Below are 24,598 nucleotides of genomic sequence, written 5' to 3' on the forward strand. Positions count from 1 at the left end.
TACGAAGCACAAACCCAACTCTGTGGGGTGGCAGGTGGGTTTTCTGAGGACTAATATCCTGCTGTCCTAGGAGAACACCTGTTACAGGTAAGCAACTCTGCTTTCTTCTAGGACAAGCAGGATGGTAGTCCTCACTAATAAGTGAATACCAAGCTACAAGCTGCTCCCAAAATGATATAAATCCACAGCCACCGAACCTAGCGCTAATGGGCACAATAACCGCGGTGATGTGGAAAACCTAGGGAGAAGCCTTCCCCGAAAAAAGTGGGCTCTAGGTAGAAAGAGTTGGGTTGTTTATTTAAGAGCTTTTGATATACTGACATTCGTAGGACACATCACGCCGGTTTACAATCAACTCAAGGAAGTAGAAATTACAATGAACAAGGAGCAGGGGTAGGGGAGCAGGCGAGAAGGGACGAGAGAGGGCAAGGAGCGAACGAAGAGAATAGGGAGAAGAACAGAAAATAGTAAGGAGAGTGAAGAGCAACGATAAAAACAAAAATGGCTTAACAACTATGATAACAATTTAGGCTTAATAACTATAGTAACAGAGAAGGCTTATTAGCAACAAGGCTTATTAACAACTCCTTACATCACATCATCAGCATTTCCTTATAATACAACATCGAACAGAATACAGAATGGGGGAGGAAGTCTAAGTTTGGTTGGCATCCGGGTAGGCCTGCATGAAGAGCCTTTCTTGAAGTTGTGTAGGGATGGTTCAAGACGGAGGTATGTGGGGAGTGAATTCCAGAGGGCAGGGCCGGCGATGGTGAATGCCCTTTCTCTGGTAAGGGTAAGGTGTGCGGTTTTGAGAGGTGGGGTGTGCAGGGTACCCACTGGGGTGTTTCTAGCAGGGCGATTAGAGGAGCAGAACCATGGCATTTCTTTGAGCCATGCAGGATTATTTTTGTGAAGCGCATTATGAAGGATGGTAAGAGTTTTATATTGAATACGGAAAGGGATGGGAAGCCAGTGCAGATCTTTTAGTATAGGGGTGATGTGTTTTCTTTTACGGGTGTCAGTTATGATTCTTGCCATGGCATTCTGCAGGATTTGTAAAGGTTTAATGGTGGAATATGGAAGGCCTAGAAGAAGAGAATTGCAGTAATCCAATTTAGAAAGGATGGTAGTCTGCAGGACTATACAGAAATCCTGGACATGAAGGAGTGGTTTCAGTTTTTTGAGAATGTGGAGTTTGCAGAATCCCCCCTTTAGCATCGATTTAATCAGAGGCTTAAAGTTAAGGTGTTGATCTAATGCGACACCTAAGCCTTTTACAGAGGGCAAGGGGGGGGGGGGTTAAGGTAGATAAGATAGGAGGAGGAAAGAGATGTGAGTTCTGGTTGATTAGAGATGATGAGGATTTCTGTTTTTGCTTCATTAAGTGCAAAGTGGAGGTTGGCTAAGAGTGCATTGATGGAGACTAGCAGGATTCCCAGAATTGCAGGGAGTCCTTGAGGGTTTTTTGAATGGGGATAAGGATTTGCACATCATCAGCATACAGGAAAAAGTTAAGGCCTAGGTCAGAAAGTAGGTAGCAGAGGGGTAGAAGATAGATATTGAAGAGGGTGGAGGATAGGGAGGATCCTCGTGGAACATCCTGCATGAGGGGAATGTGTGAGGATTCCGACTTGTCAATTTTTACTAGGTATTCTCTGTGGGTGAGAAAGGAGGTGAACCATGATAGTACTGTGTCAGATATATCTATCTCTGTCAGCCGGGAAAGAAGGATTTGGTGGTTGACCGTGTCAAAGGCTGCTGAGATATCTAGGATGGCCAGTAGATATGAATTACCTTGGTCCATGCCTATAAGGATGGTGTCTGATTGCTAGCAGGAGATTCTCAGTGTTGCGACTTTTACGGAAGCCAAACTGAGATGGGTGCAGGATGTTATGGGCCTCGAGGAAGTCAGTGAGTTGCATATGGACTACCTTCTTGAGGATTTTGGAGATGAAGGGCAGGTTGGATATGGGCCGGTAGTTTGCAGAGTCGGTAGGTAGGTTTTTTGAGGAGGGGCTTGACGACGGCAAGTTTAAGGGGGTCTGGGACTTTACTGAAAGTCAGTGAGCAATTGATTAAATCAGCTAGGGGTTTAGCAATAGTGGTGGGTATGGAGAGGAGGGTTTTAGAGGGGATTGTGTCTGCGATATGGGAAGCTGGTTTCATCTTTTTTAGTATGGTCTCTATCTCCAGTGCGGTTGTAAGGTCGAAGGACTGAAAGATATTTCCATTATTGTTTGGGAGGGGAGGGGTAGGGGAGTGCTTGGGGGGAAATCAAAGGAGAATATTGGAGATTTTATTCTGGAAGTACTTTGCTAGTTCTTCGCATTTTTTATTTGTGCTTTCTTCGTGGGCAGTGGGGAGGATGGACTTTGTAAGGTCCGCAACGTAAGAGAATAGAGCGCTTGAGTTGAATTGATAATTGTGAATTTTGGCAGAGTAGAAGTCCCATTTGGCTTGGAGGGTGGCTTGTCGATATTTGTGCAAAGTATGTTTGTATGCTGCTTTGTGTATAGGGGAGGGTTGTCTGCGCCAGGTGCGCTCTTTCGATCTAAGGTCCTTCTTTATCTTTTTGAGCTCATTAGTGTACCATGGTTTTTTTTCTGTTAGTGAGATGGGAATTTCTTTGTGTACGGTGGGGCAGATTTCATTGGCTATGTTGGTGGTGATATTGTTCCATGAGTGTAAGGCTGCATCTGGATTGGAAATTCAATCTTATTGAAAGAGGTTCCACAGGACAGCTTGACCAAAGTTGCTATCCCTACAGCTCTCTCTATTCAAAACAGTAATGGGCCGCAAATGTGTGGAAGGAAGTTCACGTCGTAGCCTTGCAAATGTCGGCTATGGGAATCGCATGCAGATAGGCTACCGAAGCTGCCATGGCATGAACGGAATGAGCCTTGACATCACCTCCAAGCTGAAGGCCCACTTGCGCATAGCAGAAGGAAATACAATCCAGCCAGTTGTATAACGTGTGTTTGGTGACCGCAACTCCAAATCTGTTCTTATCAAAGGAGACGAAAAGTTGCGTGGACTATCTGTGGTCTGCTGTTCTCTCTAGACAGAAAGCCAAGGCTCTTTTGCAGTCCAAGCTGTGTACAGCCTGCTCACTATGGTGAGAATGCAGACTGGAAAAAAAAGCAGGCAGGACAATTGACTGGTTGAGATAAAAATCAGTCACCACCTTAGGCAGGAACTTAGGGTGGGTGCGAAGCACCTACCTGTCATGGAAAAACTTTGTATAAGGTGGATATGTTACCAACTCTTGATGCTCACTAATTCTACGTGTCGAAGTAACTGCAATCAGGAAGATAACCTTCCATGCCAGATACTTCAACTCACAGGAATGCAGTGTGTTTGAAGGGATCTTGCATGAGACGAGCCAGACACGTTAAGATCCCAGGACACCACAGGAGGCTGCAGCGGGGGGTTTCAGCTGAAGCAAACCCCGCATGAACTGGTTCAGCACAGGATGCATGAAAATCGACGAATTATCCACCTCATGGTGGTAGGCCCTGATAGCACTGAGGTGCACTCTGACAGAGTTGGTTTTCAGACCAGCACTGGAAAGGGATAGCAAGTAGTCCAACAACTTGGGAGTAGGACATGTGAATGGGTCCAAGCCATGTCTCTCACACCATATGGAGAACCTCATCCTAGGAGGTGTATGACTTCCTGGTGGACAGCTTTTGAGAAGCTACCAGAACCCGAGACACGTCGTCCGAGAGGTCAAGGGACCATAGGACTAACTTAACATGCAGACCATCAGAGACAGTGCCCGGAGGTTGGGATGGCCAGCCTGCCTCAATCCTGTGTGATCAGGGCAGGGGAGGTCCCCAAACTGATCGGTTCCCTGACAGAGAGGTCCCGAAGGACTGGGAACCAAGCCTGTCTCGGCCACTGGGGGGCCCCGAGAATCATGGTCCCCCCATCCTGCTGGAGCTTCAGGAGAGTTTTCAACACCAGCAGAAGCAGAGGATGTGAATACAGAAGGCCCTTGCCCCAATGGCGGGCAAAGGCATCTGAGGCTGGTCTCTCAGATCTCAGTGAAGGAGCAGAATTTGCTCACTTTGTTGTTGCAGGGGGAAGCAAAGAGATCTATGTTCAGTTCCCCCTAGAGGTGGAAAAGGCAAGCCGCCATCGCCTAGTCCAGGGACCACTCATGGGGGTGGAACACTCAGTTCAGGCAATCCGCCACCACATTCTCCTGGGCCCAGTCCCAGAATTCCCTGGGACTGGGCCCAGGACCAAATTTGGACAGCTTCCTGGCAGAGAAGGAGTGACCCAGTACCTCCTCACTTGTTGATGTACCACATTGCTACCTGGTTGTCTGTCTGGACTAGGACCGCTCGATTGGACAGGTGATCCCGGAACACCCAGCACGCATACCTGATTGCCCGAAGTTCCAGGAAGTTGATCTGGCACGAAGCCTCCTGGACCGACCAGTGACCTTGTGAGCAGAGGCCGTCCACATGCACCCCCAGACCTGGATGGAAGCATCCGTAGTGAGCACAACCTGGCACGGAGGGGTCCAAAAGGTCCCCATTTCAGGTTGGGGAGAATTTCCTACCATGAAAAGGAGACCTGGAGGGGAGGCGTGATGTGCACCCGAACACGGAGGTCCTGGGAGGCCTGGCACCACTGTGACTGCAGAGTCCATTGAGCTCTCCGCATGTGCAAGCGAGTCAAGGGGGTGACATGGTCAGAGGCAGCCATGTGACCCAACAACTGAAGCATAAGGCAGGCTGGCACCCATTGGCTGCAGCAGACCAACCTCGCCAGAGACACTACAGCAAGTGCTCGGTCAAGAAGAAAGAAAGTCCGGCCTTGGGTCATATCCAGGCGGGCCACAACGAAGTCCAACTTGGTCGATAGAACAAGGTGGTACTTCAGGTAGTTGATAACAAACCTGAGGGATTCCCTCAAGTTGAGAGAAAGAAGCACCCCTTTGCGTGTGGTTGCCTTGTCCAGCCAGTCGTCCAAGTAGGGAGAAGATGTGTACCCCTAGACAACGAAGGTGAGCCCCCACAACTGCCAAGCACTTGGTGAAGATGCGGGACTGAGGTCCAGGCCGAATGGCAACACCTTGTACTGGAAGTGACTGTTGCCCACCAGGAATCGTAGGTACCTCCTGTGACCAGGGGAGATGCCTATGTGGGCATAGGCATCCTTTAGGTCGAGGGAGCAAAGCCAGTCCCCTCTTTATAGGAGGGGAATCAGAGTGCCCAGCAAGACCATCTTGAATTTTTCCCTTTGTAGATATTTGTTCAAGACCCTCAGGTCTAAGATGGGGCGTATCCCCCCTGTTTTCTTTGGAATCAGAAGTATTTGGAGTAGAAACCCTGTCCTTGCTGACCTTACGGGATGGGTTCTACGCTCCTGCCATTAACAGGGTGGAGAACTCTGTTCAAGGAACCTTCTGATGTGGGGTCTGGCCCAACAACAAATAGGAGGGAGAGTCCTCTGGGACACTCAGGAAATTCAACAGATACCCTCGACAGATGATGGACAGGATCCAGTTGTCCAAGGTGATCTGTGGCCATTGGCCCTGGAAGGATTATAGCTGACCTCTGACCGAGGCTGCAAGGCCAAGGGTATGGGTACTGGGCTTATACTCCCTTGAGGCCAGCCAAAAGTCAGTAGTAGGGCTTTGCTGGGGAGCCAGTTGAAGTCTGGGGGTCCATTGTTGTCAAGAGCGGCCCCTAGAATTCCCTTGTGGCACGCGGGCCGGAGGATATTTCCTCTGGTGATAAAATAATCTTCTGCTGCCCTGATGTGAGGACTTCTGGTCCAATGGAAGGTCCGAAGTGCTGGCAGAGAGATGCTGGAGGGTCTCATGGTAGTTCTTCAGCTGAGCCACAGCATCCCTCACCTTGTCCCCAAACAAGTTCTCCCCAGTACAGGACAGGTCAGTGAGCTTGTCTTGGACCTCCATCCGGAAGTCCGATGCTCAGAGCCATGCCAGACTATGGGCCCCAATACCCGCTACCAATACATGAGCTGCAGTCTCAAAAGCATCATAGGTGGAACGCACCTCATGTTTACCACACTTGAGGCACTGCTGGGCAACGGCCAGGAGGAATTCCTGCTGTTGCTGGGGAAGGCGTTCAGCTACCTCCTGGACCTGCTTCCAGAGGCTGTGAGTGTACTGGGTCATATAAAGCTGGTAGGAGGCAATGCGAGTGATCAACATTACACCCTGATACACCTTCCTACCCCGTGTTCCCACCCCAGAAGTGCTGAAGTGTTGGTACGGGAGAGTTTGGTTTTTTTTAAGGGCCGACTCCATCACTACTGACTGGTGTGGTACCTGGCATCTCTCAAAACCTAAGGCTGGCTGGACAAGATAGCATGTCTGCCTTACGGTTCACCGGCGATATGGAGACTGGGTACTCCCACATCCTGAGTAGTAATTCCTTGAAAATATCATGAATGGGGATAACGAGTACCTCCTTTGGGGCATCTACGAACTGAAGAACCTCCTCATTTTGTGACAGGCGTTGTCTGCCAGAAGCTGGAAGGGGACAGACTCAGCCATAGCCTGCACAAAGCCCAAAAGGGTCAGATCTTCTGGCGAGGATCTACTCCTCTCATCCTCCGGAGATGGATCCGAGGGGATGTCTCCAGAATCCTGCGAGGAAGACTCAGAGGTATCATACGGGGATTCCTCCTCCTCACTTAAGTCCCCTGGGGGGCCCCAAGGAGGGTCCTTGCCTGAGACCCCTAGACTCGGAGCCAAAGGCTCCAACAGCACAGATGGAACCGGGGCCCCAAGGCACCGGAGCATGCCAGACTGGGAGGTATCGTCCTCCTCCGAAGAACCCATAATGGGAATAACTCCAGATTGAGGAGGACTCTGAAGCCACTGGGACATTGAGAGACCCCTGGATACCGGTGGCAGCTGCGTGGGCAGAATGCCAAGAGGACATTGAGTTGCTCTAGATGCCGGGGGCACCGGTGTAGCTGGCAGCTTGATGCCCTGAAGGGCTTGAAGCACCACCTGTTGCAACCTGCGATCCAGCTCCTCCTGGAAGTCTGCTGAACCAAGGATGGAGGGAGGAGCAGGATGAGGCATCCCCAGGGAGGCTCAGTACCCGACACCAATGTCTGTGGGGAATGCCCAGGTCTCTCAAGTTCAATGGAGGTCGACCCCTCTCCACAGGGTCACTTTAGGGGCAACACGGAGAATCCCAGTGCTGCCCCAAGCTCGGCACCATGTGATGACTGTGACCAGTGCTGATGCTTCCGAGGTTTCCCACGGTGCTCGGCCCAATCTTTCCCTGGTGCCCAGGATGGAGATGATCCTGATGCCCTGAAGTGTGACAACGCTGGAAAATGTCTATCTCCTGAACCGCGTTCATGTGAGGGCGCCGAAAGTGGCGTAGCTCCATCAGTTCCACATGGTCCTTGAAAGTAGAAGCGCCCAACGCTGGAGTTGAAGTGTCAGATTTCTTTGACCTAAAGAGTTTATCATCTTATCAGGACAAGCTCGACAAACCTTGGGAGTCATTTGGACACAAAGATGACACCCCACCCCCCCGGATGTCGTGCGCGACCCCAGGCAGAGAATGCAAACATCATACGGATCCGTGATGGACATGGTCCGTGGACACTGGGGGCACTGGCAAAAGCACGACGCCACCATGAAAAAGAGCCAGCGAGCGGTCGATGACCAGCGGATACAGAGCATGGCACAGTTGGGAATCGACCACACGGAAGGTACAAAAAAACTTGCCACACCGCCAAGCAATGATGGAGGAAGGGGGACCCAGTGCAGAAAATACCGATGAAAGTACCGATGAAGTACCTAGAAAACACTCAAGAGCAGAGCTCCAAAAAAACACAAGGCAAACAGCTCCATGGAAAAGAAGAGACTGAAGGAGGACCCCGTGTGGATGCATGGATAGTGGCATGCTGGGCATGCTCAGTGTGTCTAGTCAAAGTTCTAGAAACTTTGACAGAAGTTTTCTGTGCCGGGCTCCATCTGATGTCACCCATGTGTGAGGACTACCATCCTGCTGCTTGTCCCAGGAGAATCATGGATTCCTGCCTCTCTCTTTATCCTCCATTTCTTCCTTCACTCCTGTTTCATTCCTTCTTCCCTCTGTCTTTTTCCTCATGCTATTAACACCCGTCCCCTTTCCTTCTTTTGAGCCATTCTACTCACTTTTCTGGTGTAGCTCTAATCTCTCTGTCAGGCCAGAGACAGAGCACGTGGCAGTAGTGGGAAATGTTTTTCATTGCTTTGATAACCCAGCTTTCTTCTCCTTTCCGCAGTGTGCAGAGGCTACAAAGGTTCTGATAGCCATAACCGACCCCTCTCTTCCCCACATCCTCACGAAGCGCAGCACTGGGTTAATGATTCTCAAGGGCTGCAGTTGGTGCCCTTCTTTCCCACCTCCACTAAACATGCAGCAGTGTGGTTTTAGGTTTCTAATGGGTCTGAGCAGCCCCTCCTCCTCCTGGTCGGCAGTGCTGTGAGGTGAAGTTCTCACTCTCACTCTCCAGGTCTGTGGCAGCAGTTCACCTAATCACAGGTAGCAGCAGCTTGCTCATTTGCTTCCTAGATAAATTTTCTTGGTTTCTTTGAGGACCCCAGGTTGGGAACCACTAGACAATATTTTTGCTAGTTCTCAAAAAAAAAAAAAAAAAAAAAAGTACATACCTCCTCTGGGGTGAGGTGACTCATGACCACCAACAATTACATGAATGCCATTCGCTTCCAATGTGACTTTCCATTTTTCAATGATAGCTACGGAATCATCCTGCAAGAAAATGTTATAGTGGAATCAATGCTATTACTAAATATTTTACCCTCAGAAGTTTAATGAGTTAAAAAAGATTTTAAGACTATTTAAGACACAAACACTTACCTTGCTGGCATCATTAAAGACCGACAGCTCTATGATACCTTGAAAGTCTTGGTCCAAAACAGACTTCAAACATTCATCTAACCAACAATCAGCATTGTGGACTGGCAGAATGATGGACTAAAACAAATAATCACATGAAAATCCATGTTATCCTTTTATTGTCTTCAATTTAATTTAATATAATATTTGATATACCACCTTTCCACAAAACCAAAGCAGTTAATACCTTGAATCAAATATGTCATAAAATATAATTAAAAAAAAAAAAATCAAGAAAAAACAAAATACATACAGAAAGTCACTGGTCTTAAAATATCAGGTACATATAAATATACTAATCATAAGTGAAAAATACATTAAAAACTATCCATGAAACATAAAACAGCAGTAATGCTATCATAAAAGTGATATCTGATTCATATTAACTTATGTCCAAATACAAAAGATGTAGCACTGCACTACACCTTTTGTATTTGGACATTTTCCACTGATTGTACCTCTCATCTTCTCCACCTTCATTTTTGCTCATATTAATTTATAACAACATTCACAAATGTGAAATATCATCTATATAATTAAAGGGTACTAGCATTCGTCTGGTGACTAAGATTCTGGGATGGAAATCTCTCCTCAATGAAGCATATTCACATTCACAATGCAGAAACCACAGATAGCACTTCTTGCAAGGAACAACAGGATAGGCCAATAGCTCAGCTGCAGCACCATACGCTGCCATACAGGACACCCGATTCAATTCCTGAGGCCGATTTTAGGATCCTTGTACTTTATATGCATGCTGCATAAAATAGAATACACTGACCCCAAGGGTAAGTCCCAGCAATCCTCTCACCAGACAAGCTCAGGGAGGATATAAATTAAGTTTCCAAGGAGCCAAAATCTATAGCCCTGCTCTGGAAATACAGCCCCTATTCAAGGACTGCCACTTGCTATATAAAAGAGTTAAAAATGAGGAAAAAAAAGGACAAATTGAATGGCAGTGCTGCATTGCCATGTGGAGCAGCTGGGTTTGATTCCTGGGTCAAGCCTTCCATTCCACAAGAGCTGGAAATCCTGCAGAGATAGCCCGAGAGGAAGGAGTCTCAATCATTGTGCAATAGTAAACACATAGGCCTAATGCATGGCCCCAGTTGAGGATTGCAATTACAAGGACTGGGCTGAGTTGGGAGGGGTTATGCGGTATGGCAGCACGAGTCTTCCCTTATCACAGGCCAATTTTGAATGAACTGGAAGCCCACAGGAGAATACTGCCAATGAAAAAGAGAAAAGCCTCTGCAGCCAAAAACTTAAGATTCATGAATTCCTAGCCCCAACAGGGAACAAATATAAAGATCTATCTGGAAGATCTAAAAGCAGGAGAAACATGCTGGATCATGTGTATTTGTTTCTTTTTTTTAATGATCAAAATAGTAAGTCTAGATGCTGCCAAGCAAAAAATGTGATACTTGAGATTAGCTTCTGCTGCCTGGGCTAGCAAAGGCTGGGGGTGCTATGAAAGGTCATTTACAGTCTTGTGTGGCAGAAAGCAGTCTGTCATCACATACTGGTGACATCTAGTAGTCAGACTCAAGATACATGGGTACCAGGCACTAAAGTGTGTGGCACAATGGCCTGGGACCATTATTGTGATATCTGAGGAAAACAGGAGAGAAAACTATTTAAAAATGGGAAAAACCTATATCTAGATACTCATAGATGCAGGAAGAAAAAGCAAGTTTGCTTACCGTAAACAGTATTTTCCATAGATAGCAGGATGAATTAGCCATGATCTGTATATGTTAGTATGCCCCCTGACGGCATTGGATGGAACTGTTTCTCCAAGCTAATAGAGCTTTCAGCTCTACTAGACAGGTGCGAGATTTCCCTCACGGGCGTAAGAGGAAATTAAATGGTAGCAATGCCCGAAAAAATAAAGATAGTTCATTTACATGAACACTGAAGCAAGGCCGTGGAGGCATGCATCAGAATAACGTATGAAACTCGCCACATCCCATTACAATAATTTTTTAATAAAAATTGAAAATAAAGTTAGTTTGGATCTGAGATAATGTTTCTCAAATATATCACAGGGTGGGATTTTTTTTGGGATAACAATTGATATGATTTGTCTTCACCTGTAGCAGAGATTTATTGATAGAATTATCGAAAAAATAAAGAGACATAAAACACCGTCCATGCAGAGCATGGACATAAAGACTGAGAAGCTACACTGATGATGTGCGAGGAGGAACTCCCGCGCATGCTCAATAGAACTGAAAGCTCTATTGGCTTGAAGAGACAGTTCCATCCAGAGGCGCACTACCACACAGATCATGACTAATTCAGCTTTGCTTATTGATAGAAAAATGCCAGCTCACTAAGTATTTGCTGGCCTTGTAAAAGTATCATCTCTGACTAATTATTCTTGAGGGGGGGGAAGCTCACACTATACTCTCATTCTATTGACTAAAAGTAGAAACATATTATATGTTGCTCCGAGCCACAGTTTATCCCTTCAGCAACTCAACTTTTCCTATGTTGTAACAATTTTAAGATGTTGTACATTAGTCAAACAATAAAAAAAGGTAGAGAATACACTGAACTCCATTTCATTTTCACTGATCAAAAAGACGGCAGGAGCTTCTAGATCTCACTTAGCAAATCTGTAAATTATTGAAACCTCTCCATTCATAAGAAAAAAAAGTGAACATAAACCAGTGCCTTGCAAAAGTCTTAATACTCTAGTATACTTTTCAAATTTTGCTGTTCAAAAAATACAAATCAAAATGCATTAAAGTAGGAGTTTGTTTCACTTGTCTACACAACATACGCTACACTTTCATCATGAAGAAAACAATTATAGAAATATTCCAAAAGTAATTAAGAATAAAATCTCCAATTCAGAAAAAACTGCCTTAAGAAGGCCCATAAATTAAAGTTGACCCCGCCCGTGTCCAGTCACAGTAGCTGAGCTGAATCTGAATACTCCTGGATGAAGAATCAAGCTGTCTGTTGAATGAATTATATTTGAAACAAAGATCAAAGTATGCTGAACTAGGGCTGCCAAAAGAACACTGGGATAACATTATTCAAGGGTTGCCAACTGGCTCCAGATTTTCAGGATTCCTTGATCCAGTCCTGGTTTTACCGCATTCATTCTGGGACTTATTCTGATTTACCTATTGCCATTCCCTAAGAAAATCAAGATAAGTATCTGTATGCAGGGGAGTAAAATCAGGACTGGATCAACCTACCCTGAAAATCTGGAGCCAGTTGGCAACCCTAGTACAGACTGGGGAAAAAGGCTATAAGAAAATTTCAATGTATTTTAATATCCCTTGGAGCACTGTTAGGGTCATCATTGTAAAGCTGGAATACTTTGGCACCACCAAGACACTATCATGATCAGGCCATCCCCCTCCACAGTAAGTATCCATGGGTTAAGGAAACTGCTGCAGGTGGTCACAGTGAGGCCTAAGATTACTTTGAAAGAACTACAGTGGTCTCTGGCTGAGACTGGGGAAATGCTGACTGTTCAATACTTTCAAGATTACTCCACAAACATAACCTGTACAGGAAGGTGGCAAGGAGGAAGCCACTGCTGAAGAAAAGGCATTTGACATGCCGATAATGGGAGGTTTTGTAGTCTGATGAGTCCAAAATGGAAGTTTCTGGTCTCAGTAGCTTAAAACAAACACAGAACATCACCCTGACAACATCCCTGGTGGTGGTGGTGGCAGCAACATTATGTTGTCAGGATGCTTTGCAGCAGCGGGGACAGGGGTGCATGTGAAGATGACAGAATTTATTTATTTATTATTTTTATATACCAACATTCGATCTCAATCGAGATATCACACCGGTTTACATTCAGGTACTGTTGGTATTTCCCTATCCCCAGAGGGCTTACAATCTAAGTTTTGTACCTGAGGCAATGGAGGGTAAAGTGACTTGCCCAAGGTCACAAGGAGCGACATCAGGACTCGAACCCTGGTCTCCTGGTTCATAGTCCACTGCTCTAACCACTAGGCTATTCCTCCTCCCTCTGGATAGTGAAAATTACAGGCAGATCCTGGAAGAAAACCTGTTCCAGTCTGCCATAATCCTGGTCTGGCAGGACAATAATCTTAAGCACAAAGCAAAAAACAATGAAGTAGCTCAGCAAGGAGTGAATGTCTTTTATTTATTTATTTATTTAACACTTTTTTTATACCGACCTTCATAGTAAAACCATATCGGATCGGTTTACAAAGAACAAGGGGATAACTAAGACAAATAACTGAGGATAATAACAATAGAGGTGAATAAGGCAAAGTTACAATTAACAAGGAGTAAAAAACTTGGAAGCTTAACGCTGGAAGAAAGAACAGATAAGAAAAAGAAGACATGTAGGAAGAGATTGCTACATGGTACAATAGTGCAATACAGATTATTGTATACAGTACAGTATCAATGTGGGCTAAAGCTAAAGATGATTAAAACTGGAGGTGCCAAGGTCTGCCGTTTTGAAGGTGCCAAGGTCTGCCGTTTTGAAGGTGCCAAGGTTCATCGTTTTGAGGGAGCCAAGGTCCATCGTTTTGAAGGATAGAGGACCGAATTGGCCAAGAAAGTGTAGGCGATTAGTGATTGTCTGGGGGATCGGGGAAGGCCTGGTGAAAGAGCCACGTCTTGAGTTTTTTTCTGAAAGTTGAGAGGCAGGGTTCCAGTCTGAGGTTTGAAGGGATGTTATTCCAAATGGATGGTCCAGCTGTTGAAAATGCTCTGTCTTTGGTCGAGGAAAGGCGTGTGGCTTTCATGGGGGGGAAATTTAAAGTGCCTTTATGAATATCTCTAATAGGTCTGTTGGAGGAGTATAGAGTTAAGGGAATTTCAAGGTCGAGTTGGAGTTGATGATGAATGGATTTGTGTATAAGAGTGATTGATTTGTAGAGGATTCTAAAGTTCACTGGTAACCAATGAAGTTTTCCGAGGATGGGAGAGATGTGCTCTCCGCGGCTGGTGTTTGTTAGTAGTCTCGCTGCCGCATTTTGTATCATCTGCAGAGGTTTGATAGTGGATTTAGGGAGGCCTAGAAGAAGGGCACTGCAGTAGTCTATCTTGGCAAATAGCAACGCTTGGAGGACTGTCCTGTAGTCTTGGAAAAATAGTAGTGGTTTGAGTCGTTTAAGGATCTGGAGTCTGTAAAAGCAGTCTTTGGCTGTGGTGTTAACTGTTTTCTTTAGGTTTAATCTGTTATCCAGAAATACTCCAAGGTCTCTCACATGCTTGTGGGAGAAGTACGAGTTGTAAGGAGATGATGAGGGAAAATTTTCTTCATTTGAAGAGATGAGGAGGATCTCTGTCTTTGCAGCGTTCAAGACCAAATTTAATCTATTGAGTAGATTGGTGATGGATACAAAGCAGTTATTCCAGTGGGCGAGCGCTTTTGAAATAGAATCTGTGATAGGAATTAAAATCTGCACGTCGTCTGCATAAAGATAGTGAATTAGATTAAGATCAGATTTTAGTGGCCTAGTCAAAGCCCTGACCTGAATACAATACAAATTCTGTGGCAAGATTTGAAAACTGCAATCCATTGATGATCCCTAGCCAAACTGAAAGAGTTTGTGTTGCCAAGAGAATGAGACAAAATTGCACCATCTCACTATGCAAATTTGGTAGACACTTATCCTAAATACTTCATGGTTGTTACTGCTGCAAAAGGGGCTTCCCCCAAGAATAGAGTCATTGGGTACAAAGACTTATGCAATCAAGCCTTTTTTTTTTTAATTTATTAATTTTTGGATATTTCTATAGTTGTTCTTTCATGATGAAAATGTAGAGTATGTTGATTGAAACAAACTGCTTCTTTAATACATTTTGGTGTGTATTTTTAGACAGCAGAATGTAAAAATACACCCTTGTGCATTTCTGCAAGGCACTGGATGTGTCAACTACTGTCCAGTTTAAGTTGCTAAATGGTGTCTTAATGTGGCCATTTTGACCCGTCTAACTCATCTGTGTCTCTGTGATGTCACTGACCACTATGAAAGCAACTGAATCTGCAATACCAATCACATCTAATTGCTCTGGCACAGTTACATACTGACAGAGAATCAGAAGCCGGATCCAGGAATCAAACCCACATCTGCTAAGTAGTAGCTATGTGCACACCATCCGCTTATTTTATTCTTACTAGAAATTCTACTTGACATGGTACTATGCACAAAGCACAAAAATGTTATCCGGAACAGAAAGAGCAGGATGTGATGTTGCACAATATGATTGCATGCAGAGATTCTGCTGAAATCTGTCAATGACTAAGGAGAACTGGTAACTATAGAGAGCAGAGATACACTTTTTGATACTGGAAGTGATTGTGTTATGGATAATTTAACTGGTAGCAAAGACTAATGAAATCAAGACGATTGAACATTTTATTTTCATTTTTATTTCATTCCCAGCAAAACGTGTTTAAAGATTCTGAAAAATCCAATTTAGCTACTACTACCATTGTTAATCTAAATAAAATAAAGGATGCTGCTGTGCAGACTCATCAGAACCATATGCAGGGACCACACAGATGTGTTTATTTACAGCATATATATGGCATCCTGCCTAGGATGCCATATAAATATCCAAGTAAAGCATGATTGCAATATGAACTGAAGACAACTATAGGAAGGAGATTTTTTAAAAAACATGTGTAGACATACCAGGCACCACCATTTCCAAGAGAGTATTAAAAAAAAAATCCAAATTCCTAAATCTCCATACTCACAGCCTGTGATGGATAAGTGGATATGTTTCTAGAGGACAGGTCCATTAAGACTATTTGGCTAAATACTGGTTAAGTGTCAACATCTTCCACTTCTGGAAGTGAGGAGCATGGAATGGGCTTTATCTGGGATTTGATGAGGACTCCAAGTGACCCAAAGTGGCCACTGTCAGAGGGAAGATATTGGGTTTGATGGAACATTGGTCTGATCCCGCATGGAACTTCTTGTTCTTAAGAGTCTGTCTCTGAGTCGGTGGGCACATGAGCCCAAAAGTTAAGGGGAGAACTGAAAACAACCTCTAGCAAGGGCTCTGTCCATGCTCACTGCCTTTAAATAATATTTACCCACTTCCCTAATTGAGAAGGGCAGGTTTTCTTTTCCTGCTAGGTTTCTCATTTGCATAAAGTAGTACTTGTGTTTAACTTCTCTTGCCTTTGGATTGGAATTTGGAACCTCTATTTCTGTTGTCTTTGAAGATAAATGTGTTTCTTTCTCTAGAACATACAAGTGACTGGAAGTGGAATAGTACAGTGAAATATCTATGGGTCTGCAGTATTCAGAAAAACCTTGTAGAAGATTCAAATAGTTCCTGTCTGTGTTCAAAAGGAAACTAATAGATTAAGGACTGAGCTACACTTCATTAAAAACTCCCATCCAGGGGGTGCTCTACCCTGTACTACCAGTGCAGAAACCTGCAAAGCGGAGGAGTCCATCTTCCTGAAGGCACAAGTCCTGCTCCTCTACAAGAATTTAATCACACTCTCAAAGCAAGCTCGGGGGGGGGGGTTGCAGCCAGAACAGAAATAAAGTTGATGAGGGGTCCACTTAAAAAAAAAATGGCAGAGACCCTTGAAAGAAAAATTCCAATAGGATACTTCACAGTGAGGGGCATAGAATTAGGAAATAACCGTAGGGACAGACAATGTCATTTGCCTCAGCCTGTAGGAACAGGCAGAAAGTCCAGAGGTTAGCTAGAGAAATACAAAAAGCAGGTGAACTGGACACACCAGTTCACCTGCTTTCCTAGCTCTCCTAGCTATTCCTGCTACCATCGCCAAACATCTAACTGACATAATCAACTGCTCACTCTCCTTCGGGAAAGTCCCAAACCCCCTCAAGCTTGCAGTCGTTAAACCCCTCCAACCCAGCTAACTACCGCCCAATCTCCAACCTGCCTTTCATATCCAAAATACTGGAAAAGGTAGTTAATACACAACTTACAAACTTCCTAGAAGACCACTGTATCCTACATCCATCACAATTTGGATTCCGTAAAGCCAGAAACACCGAAAATCTCCTATTAGCCATCACTGACACCATCCTCAAAGGTATGGACCATGGTAAATCATATCTACTTGCCTTCTTAGACATCTCAGCAGCCTTCGACACAGTCAACCACCAATTTCTGATCTCACGCCTAGCAGAGATAGGCATCTCTGACACACCCCTGCTATGGTTTACCTCCTACCTCAACCACAGAAAATATGTAGTAAAAACTGAAAACAATGAATCCTCACATATCCCCCTCAATCAAGGTGTCCCCCAAGGATCTTCTTTATCCTCCACCCTCTTCAACATTTATCTCCTGCCTCTCTGCCACCTCCTCTCGGACCTCGGCCTGCAGTTCTTCTTATATGCAGACGATGTCCAAATTCTCATCCCCATACCAAATTCCCTCAACGAATCCCTGCAATTCTGGGACTCCTGCCTTGCGTCCATCAACGCCCTGCTATCCAACCTTCAGCTCGCACTAAACACCTCAAAAACAGAAATCCTCAATCTCTAATCAACATGACCTTATCTCCCAAGCCTCCTCCCTCAACTCTTCCCTTAGTAACACAACCCTGCACTCCGTCAGAGACCTAGGTGTCACCCTAGACCAACATCTAAATTTCAAACCCCACATCAACACTCTCCTAAAAGGGGGTTTCTTTAAACTCAACATTCTTAAAAAGCTTAAACCCCTCCTGCATGCTCAAGACTTCCGCTTAGTACTCCAGACCACCCTCCTATCTAAACTGGATTACTGCAACTCCCTTCTCCTGGGCCTTCCCGCATCCACCATAAAACCCCTACAAATCCTGCAGAACGCCATGGCTAGAATTTTAACTAACACACGTAAAAGGGATCATATCACCCCCATGCTAAAGGACCTGCACTGGCTGCCCATACACTTCCGTATTCAATACAAAACCCTCACCATTCTACACAACACGCTGTACAATCACAACCACACCTGGCTTGAGGAAATGCCACGTTTCCGCACTTCCAACAGACCATCCAGAACCTCCCTAGCAGGTACCCTTCACTGCCCAACACTCAAAACCGCACACGATAGCATCACAAGGCAAAGGGCATTCTCCATCGCTGGCCCTACCCTCTGGAGTTCTCTACCCACCAATCTACATCTAAAACCTTCCCTCCGTAATTTCAAAAAAGGAATCTAAACATGGCTGTTCAAACAGGCCTACCCCGATTCGAACCAAACCTAGCCTAACCCTACCTTCCTCACTCCCTCAGTCAGCCATCCGTCCCTCCTTACCCGTTATCCCTCTGCTGCTCCCTGCCTTCCTCCCCGCCTAGTATTCGATCACTGCGTCCACCTAAGATAGTACATTGTGTAAGATTGCTTTTACGTATCCATGGCTATTCTGTATCAATGGCTAGTTTGTAATTATAAGATTGTATATATTGTAATTTTGCTTATACTCATTTCTGGTATTGTAATCACTTATAGCGGCTTATCATATAATTGTTCCTCTAATTTTCCATCGCCTGCTCTTTTCCCTCTTTACTCTCCCTCCTTCTAGCCTTCGCCCCTTCCCCTCTCCATTGTAATTTCTCCAACTTTTTGTTAATTGTAAACCGGCATGATGTTCCACATGAATGTCGGTGTATAAAACCTTATAAATAAATAAATAAATACATCTAAGAATCAATGACTTAGAAAATGATCAGTTGATAAACACTGGGGAGGGGTGATGGATAGGGAGACAAATCTGGGACCTTCTCAGATGTGTTACCTGCCTACAACAGGAGAAGAGATGGGATTGTCCTCATAATGACTGAAGTGTGGATGCAGGGTAGAAACTTATAGATACACTGGTGACTAAAGATATACCTAGAAGAATGTATGCTATTGTATTTACGTTTTAATTCATTTTTATTTTATTATTTTATCTTTACACTGTGTATGTTTAATATAAACCGTTTTGACCAAATTCACTTTTGTAAAGGCAGTATATAAACAATTTAAAATAAATAATGATCTTTATAAAATGGATAGTTAACCATCCAAAAAAAAAAAAAAAAGGCACCCATCATTTCAAGTCCTACTTAAATTTAAATGAAGTAAGGCGAAGGCACAGGCTGCTCTCCCCCACAAGGTGAGAGCAACAAGGTAAGCCTTGAAGGGATAAAATCCCAAGATAAATCAAACATTGTATAGGAGTCAGCAACAAAAGCAGATGAGCACATAGCCACCAATGTAACTAATGGAAAAATAAGATTAAAAAAAAGAGAGAGAGAGAGATGGAGCGAAACATCATACTGGTGATTCATGTATGCCAATGTACAAAGTATTCTTGACATCACAGACCAGGATGAAATCATGCCAGAAGCAGACTTGGGTATAGTGGAATCAGGGTGTGTCTAAGGAAGAACTTTTACTAACTGGTTTTGTAAAAATGCCTCTACACACTTTTTGCAGCTGGCTATGTGATGTTTTAATATTTTTATTTTTACTTTAGCTATTTTATTTACAGTCTTATTTTTTTTCTATTTCTTATACAATTTTTAAATGATTTAAATTGTAATATTGCACATTGCTTTGTACTGTTTGGAAAAGTGATTCATAAATAAAATAAAATGAAGCACAGAGTTTTAATGTAATGGAAACTAGGATTGGGATGTGATCAATCCCAGTCTATAATCTCTTCAGGAGAGAGTAGAGAAAAGGGGAGGAGCTCTTTATATCAGGAACAAAACAATAGCCACTGAAATAAAGGGAATGAAAGTTAAAATGTCCTTGGACTAATGCAAAATAAAATGGAAGCTCTTGAGAATGCCATAAAGTGAAAAAAATCTGAGACTCATTAATTTCCTGAAGTAGAACATGGTGGCACCTGGAGAAAGAAAATATTTGGCAAAAGATATTAACATTCCTGAGAAATATTTTCCCACCAGTTTCAAGGATAGATTTTAAATCAGCTTATGAAAAGTTGGATTTGGTTAATTTGACTGCTATATTGGAAAAATCTGGAGATGAAAATATTATTGCCTCTGCTTTAAAAGTTAATCTTCTGGTGGACTCAGATAGGGACAATCTGGTGAGATAATCTCTCTCTCCTGCAGAAATACTATGTAGTAATCTGAAAAAAAGTCTCTTTGTTTCCAGATGTAGCTACGTTTAACCAAACTAAGAGCATTTCCTCCTTTTGTGGTCTGGGATATTAAAACTAGGGGGTTTCCTTTGATTGATTTTTCCCTAGAAATGTATTGTAAAGTTGACTGGCATTAAAGTATATTTTTTATGATCCTGCCCATTTGACTCAGTTTCTACAAGATAGGCATGCTTCATTCTGCCTGGACTCTGCCTCACCTATCTGAAGAGGTCTTAATTCCTATTTCACTCAATTGGATGAAGGTTTCTACAGCAGACTTTCTATTAATATTTTTGCAAGTTAGCTTTTTGGGGGGTTTTTCCTTCTTGGGATTTCTGATAGCTCCTCTCTATGTTGTGGACTGAAGCGGTCAGTGAATTTATTATTTGTCAATATTGTCATTTGTCTAAATTTCCCTTATGATCTGTTAGATATATTAGAATTTAAATTCTTATAAATAAAAAATTAAAAAATAATAAAATTAAATTACATTTCCTTGGATTGCCCTGGAAAAACCTAAGAGAAATTCTGTGTATATGGGAATACCATACAGTCCTCCATCACAAGAGAAGGTGGATTCTGACACGGTAAGAGGCATGACCAGGATGGAATGCAAAGGAGAGGGTGACTTCAATCTTCCAGAGGTAGCATGGAGCCCACCTGCCCCAGTGGTAGCCAGTAGGAAAGACATCCAGGATGCCCTGCAAAGGGTATTCATTAGGCAACTAGCCAGGATTTGACTCCTTCCTCCAAAATTGCTCCCAGATTGTTTCATTGGGGTCAGAATCATCCCACCCTTGGTCTCTTTCCTGGGGCATGCCATTGCCAACACTACTCAATATATACTGTACATAGCCCACCTAGGCAAGGTCATCGGAGACTATCAGTTCACTTATTACTCAAAATGTTGATATTCCGTTGATGGGCCCTCTTGGCCCAGACTCTGACAAAGCAAGTCAATTTGAATAAACGTCTGGGAAAGACCTCCAGCTGACTACACCAAAATAAACTGAGACTATACATAGTAGCATAAAATAGTAATGACAGCAGAAAAAGACCAGATGGTCCATTCAGTCTGCCCAGAAAGCTTTTAATGGTAGTATCTGTCACTCTGTGCAGGATACTACCTTTAAGAAAAACATGGGGGTAACTGCCACTCAGTGCAGCTACCCCCCAAGCCTTATGATAAGGATAATAATATTTACAATCAAAACCAAGCAACTATCAAACCACTAAAAAATTACTACTAGCAACATTTTTAGTGGGTGAGGAGCCTTCTTGATAATTCAGACAATGCTGCCTGACATTCTTTGCTTTGGCACTTGGCTATAGAAGTCATCCTGTGCTTTTTCTTTTATGTCCTCAAAAAAGACCCAATATGATATAACATGTAACCAAATACAAATGATATGAGACCTGTTATATGTAAAGAATGTTAATTGATGTCTGAGTGTACCTTCATACGATGCTGATGAGTGATTCAGCTATCGTGTCTGTGAGCCAGGAATTAGTCTTCAAAAATCATTAGGTACCTCAGTGATGTAGCTCTTTGTGACAGAATGTCCACTTGTAAATTATTTCATTGAAGACGGCTGAAATGAAGCCTTAACAACACTTATCTTATGTTCTTCTGTAGTCAGTCTTGCACAGCCGACACCTAGATTTAGATACAAATTTGACGCTTAAACATTGTACTAGTGACATCAGTATCACCGCCCACACGTCATTTTTTTCTCTCTAAGGAATTCCTTTAAATATGGCGCCTCAGTCGGCGTTCTCGCGCCAGTAAAGGAGCCGCTAGGAGCAGCCGTTTATCAGCGCAGTGAGTACCTTTAATGTTTCGATTAAAGCCACAGCGATTTAAACAGACAGTGATACGAAGCGAGACATTGGGAGTCTTTTTTTTTTTTTTTTTTTTAAACTCACCGCTCCACAGAGCTTGTCAAATTTTACTGACAGCCTGATTCGCACCCGCTTCGTTTTAAAATTTCACTTCCAATTTTATTTACACTCGCTCCATCTTAAAACATAGCGATTCAAGTTGATAATTACTCAGAGGTTAAATATTGCCAGTTACCTTGAGATTCCTCATTGTTTTCAGCGGAGCTTCCTAGACCGCTATGACAGCGGAACAGTCCACATTTGATAAACAAATTCAGCCATCACAGCACATATGTATTGTGCTCCATTATTTAGTGTCCATGTTAAGTGAAAAATTTTTTTCAATAACTAAAGAATGTCCCCCATTCATGCTCTCCACAGAGTTACACAGTGTTCCACAAGTCTCTCTTGAGAATATTCAGCCCTTGAAGAAGGAGCTTGTCTCCGAAACATCTAGGTGTCAGCTGTGCAAGACTGACTACAGAAGAACATAAGATAAGTGTCGTTAAGGCTTCATTTCAGCCGTCTTCAATGAAATAATTTACAAGTGGACATTCTGTCACAAAGAGCTACATCACTGAGGTACCTAATGATTTTTGAAGCCTAATTCCTGGCTCACAGACACGATAGCTGAATCACTCATCAGCATCGTATGAAGGTACACTCAGACATCAATTAACATTCTTTACATATAACAGGTCTCATATCATTTTTAATTTTCTTTTATGTCTGCATGCCAGTACCTAGACCGTAAAAATCAGAGACCACGCTGGCTGTCTGTATCCAATTCCCCTTTTATTTCCCCCACCCCACCAAAGCAGTGAGTGATGTTGTTGCTTTTGACACAACTGCAAAGCTATTGGATGAGGGTGGTAATCCCCATGCCGATTACTTTTCCTGTTCTCCCTGAATCATTGCTACATGCCGATTTTATCCTTCTCACTGCTAATTTTGACTTTATTGGTCTCTGAACTACCATTTATTATTAGTCTTGCCATTAACTAGGGAATATGATCACCATTGGTTTATTGTATTTGTTTTTATTTTGTTGTTATTTTGATATATATCATGTCCACTTTATTTCAATTTGTCTGTAAAGCCTGTTGTTGAATTGTTTATTGTAAACCGAGGTGATGTTTTTAACGTGCCGCGGTATATAAAAAAAATCACTAAATAAATAAATAAATGCCTTCTATTAACGGTAGTAACTGTTGCACCATGCAGGTTATCCCCAAGCACTCTCTTCTTCATTTCTGTCCTCTAGCCTTTAGGGATCCAGTGTTTATCCTATGCCCCATTTTTCATTCTATTCCCTCAGGCATGTCCACTCTGTTGCAGATCTTAGTATCATCTGCAAATAAACAAACTTTACTTTCTATTCCTTCTGTAATGTTACTCACAGAGATACTGAACAGAATCTGTCCCAACACCGATCCTTGTGGCACTCCACTTAACACAGTTCTCTCTTCAAAGTAAGTTCCATTTGCCATTACACGCTGGCTCCTGTCAATCAACTAGTTTGTAATCCACACCACCACTTTGACACCCACTCCCAAGCCTCCTATGCGGGATCATACCAAACGCTTTGTTGAAATCAAAGTATATCACATCGAGTGCTCTCTCTTGATCCAATTCTCTAATCACCCAATTAAAAAAAAAAAAAAAAAAAATCAATGATTGGTCTGACAGGACCTTCCCCTGGTGAAGTTATGCTGCCTCAGGCTCAAGCAAGGCACCTGATTGTAGATAGTTCACTATCCTTTCTTTCAGTAGAATCTCCATTAATTTTTCCCACCAGTGAGGTGAGGCCAACCGGCCTGCAGTTTCCAGCCTCCTCTTTGCAGAACTGTTGCTCTTCAATCTCACTGCACCACTGCCATTTCCAGGGATCTACTTTCAGTTTACTTAACTCATCCCATACATTTTCTTCTGTAAATAGAGTTTCATCTACCCTATCCCCATCTACGGTCAACCAGCAACAGTCTTTCTCCAGGGTCTTCTTTACTGAACACCAAACTAAAGTATTTAATATTTCTACCATTTCTTCATTTCTCTCCACACATTCCTCACCTTTCAATTCCACTATACCGCTTCGAGCCTTCCTTCTATCTGTTATATCTGAAAAATGTTTTGTCACCTCACTTTACCTTTTTGGCAATCCTTTCTTCCGCTTGATCTTTTGCTTTCCTGATTTCTTTCGTGTCCGTCAGATATTCTTCCATGTGTTCCTTTTTTTGAGATCCTTATTTCTTGAATGCTGTTATTTTTGCCTTTATTTTTTCAGCCACCTCCTTTGAGAACCAGATCGGTTTCTTTTGTTTACTTTTCTAACACATACATTTGTTGCTTTTGTAATGGCTTCTTTTAATTTGGCCCACTGTTCTACCTCACCCATTTTCTCCCAGTCTTCCAAATTCTTCTTCCAGGTACATACCCATTTTGACAAAGTCCAGATTTATGAAATTCAAAACTTGGATCTTCATACAAATTCTCTGTATCCTGTTTACGATATCAAACCATACTGTCTAATGATCACTAGTGCTCAAGTGGGCACCTACTCAGACAATAGAGACATTAACCCTATTAGTGAGCACGAGGTCGAGTATCACACACTCCCCTCTTGAGTTATTATCATTTGTTTGAGCAAGTGTTCTTGAAGGACATCCACTCTCTACTTCTTGTAGATTCTGCAGAAGGAATACTC

At 43.3% G+C, this 24,598-nt stretch overlaps 1 protein-coding gene across 2 annotated transcripts in view; it reads right to left on the reverse strand.

The window, feature by feature from the left end:
* B3GNTL1 (UDP-GlcNAc:betaGal beta-1,3-N-acetylglucosaminyltransferase like 1) overlaps window positions 1-24,598 on the reverse strand; it is a 715,330-nt gene that overhangs the window by 683,573 nt on the left and 7,159 nt on the right. For both annotated transcript variants that reach the window (XM_029600286.1, XM_029600287.1), the window contains exons 2-3: window positions 8,877-8,993; window positions 8,669-8,768 (exon numbers count right to left, since the gene is read on the reverse strand). In XM_029600286.1, the coding sequence (XP_029456146.1) occupies window positions 8,669-8,768; window positions 8,877-8,993 (217 nt within the window). The remainder of the gene's footprint in view (window positions 1-8,668; window positions 8,769-8,876; window positions 8,994-24,598) is intronic.

Source organism: Rhinatrema bivittatum, chromosome 4 (genome assembly GCF_901001135.1).
Source record: "Rhinatrema bivittatum chromosome 4, aRhiBiv1.1, whole genome shotgun sequence".
NCBI lineage: Eukaryota > Metazoa > Chordata > Amphibia > Gymnophiona > Rhinatrematidae > Rhinatrema > Rhinatrema bivittatum.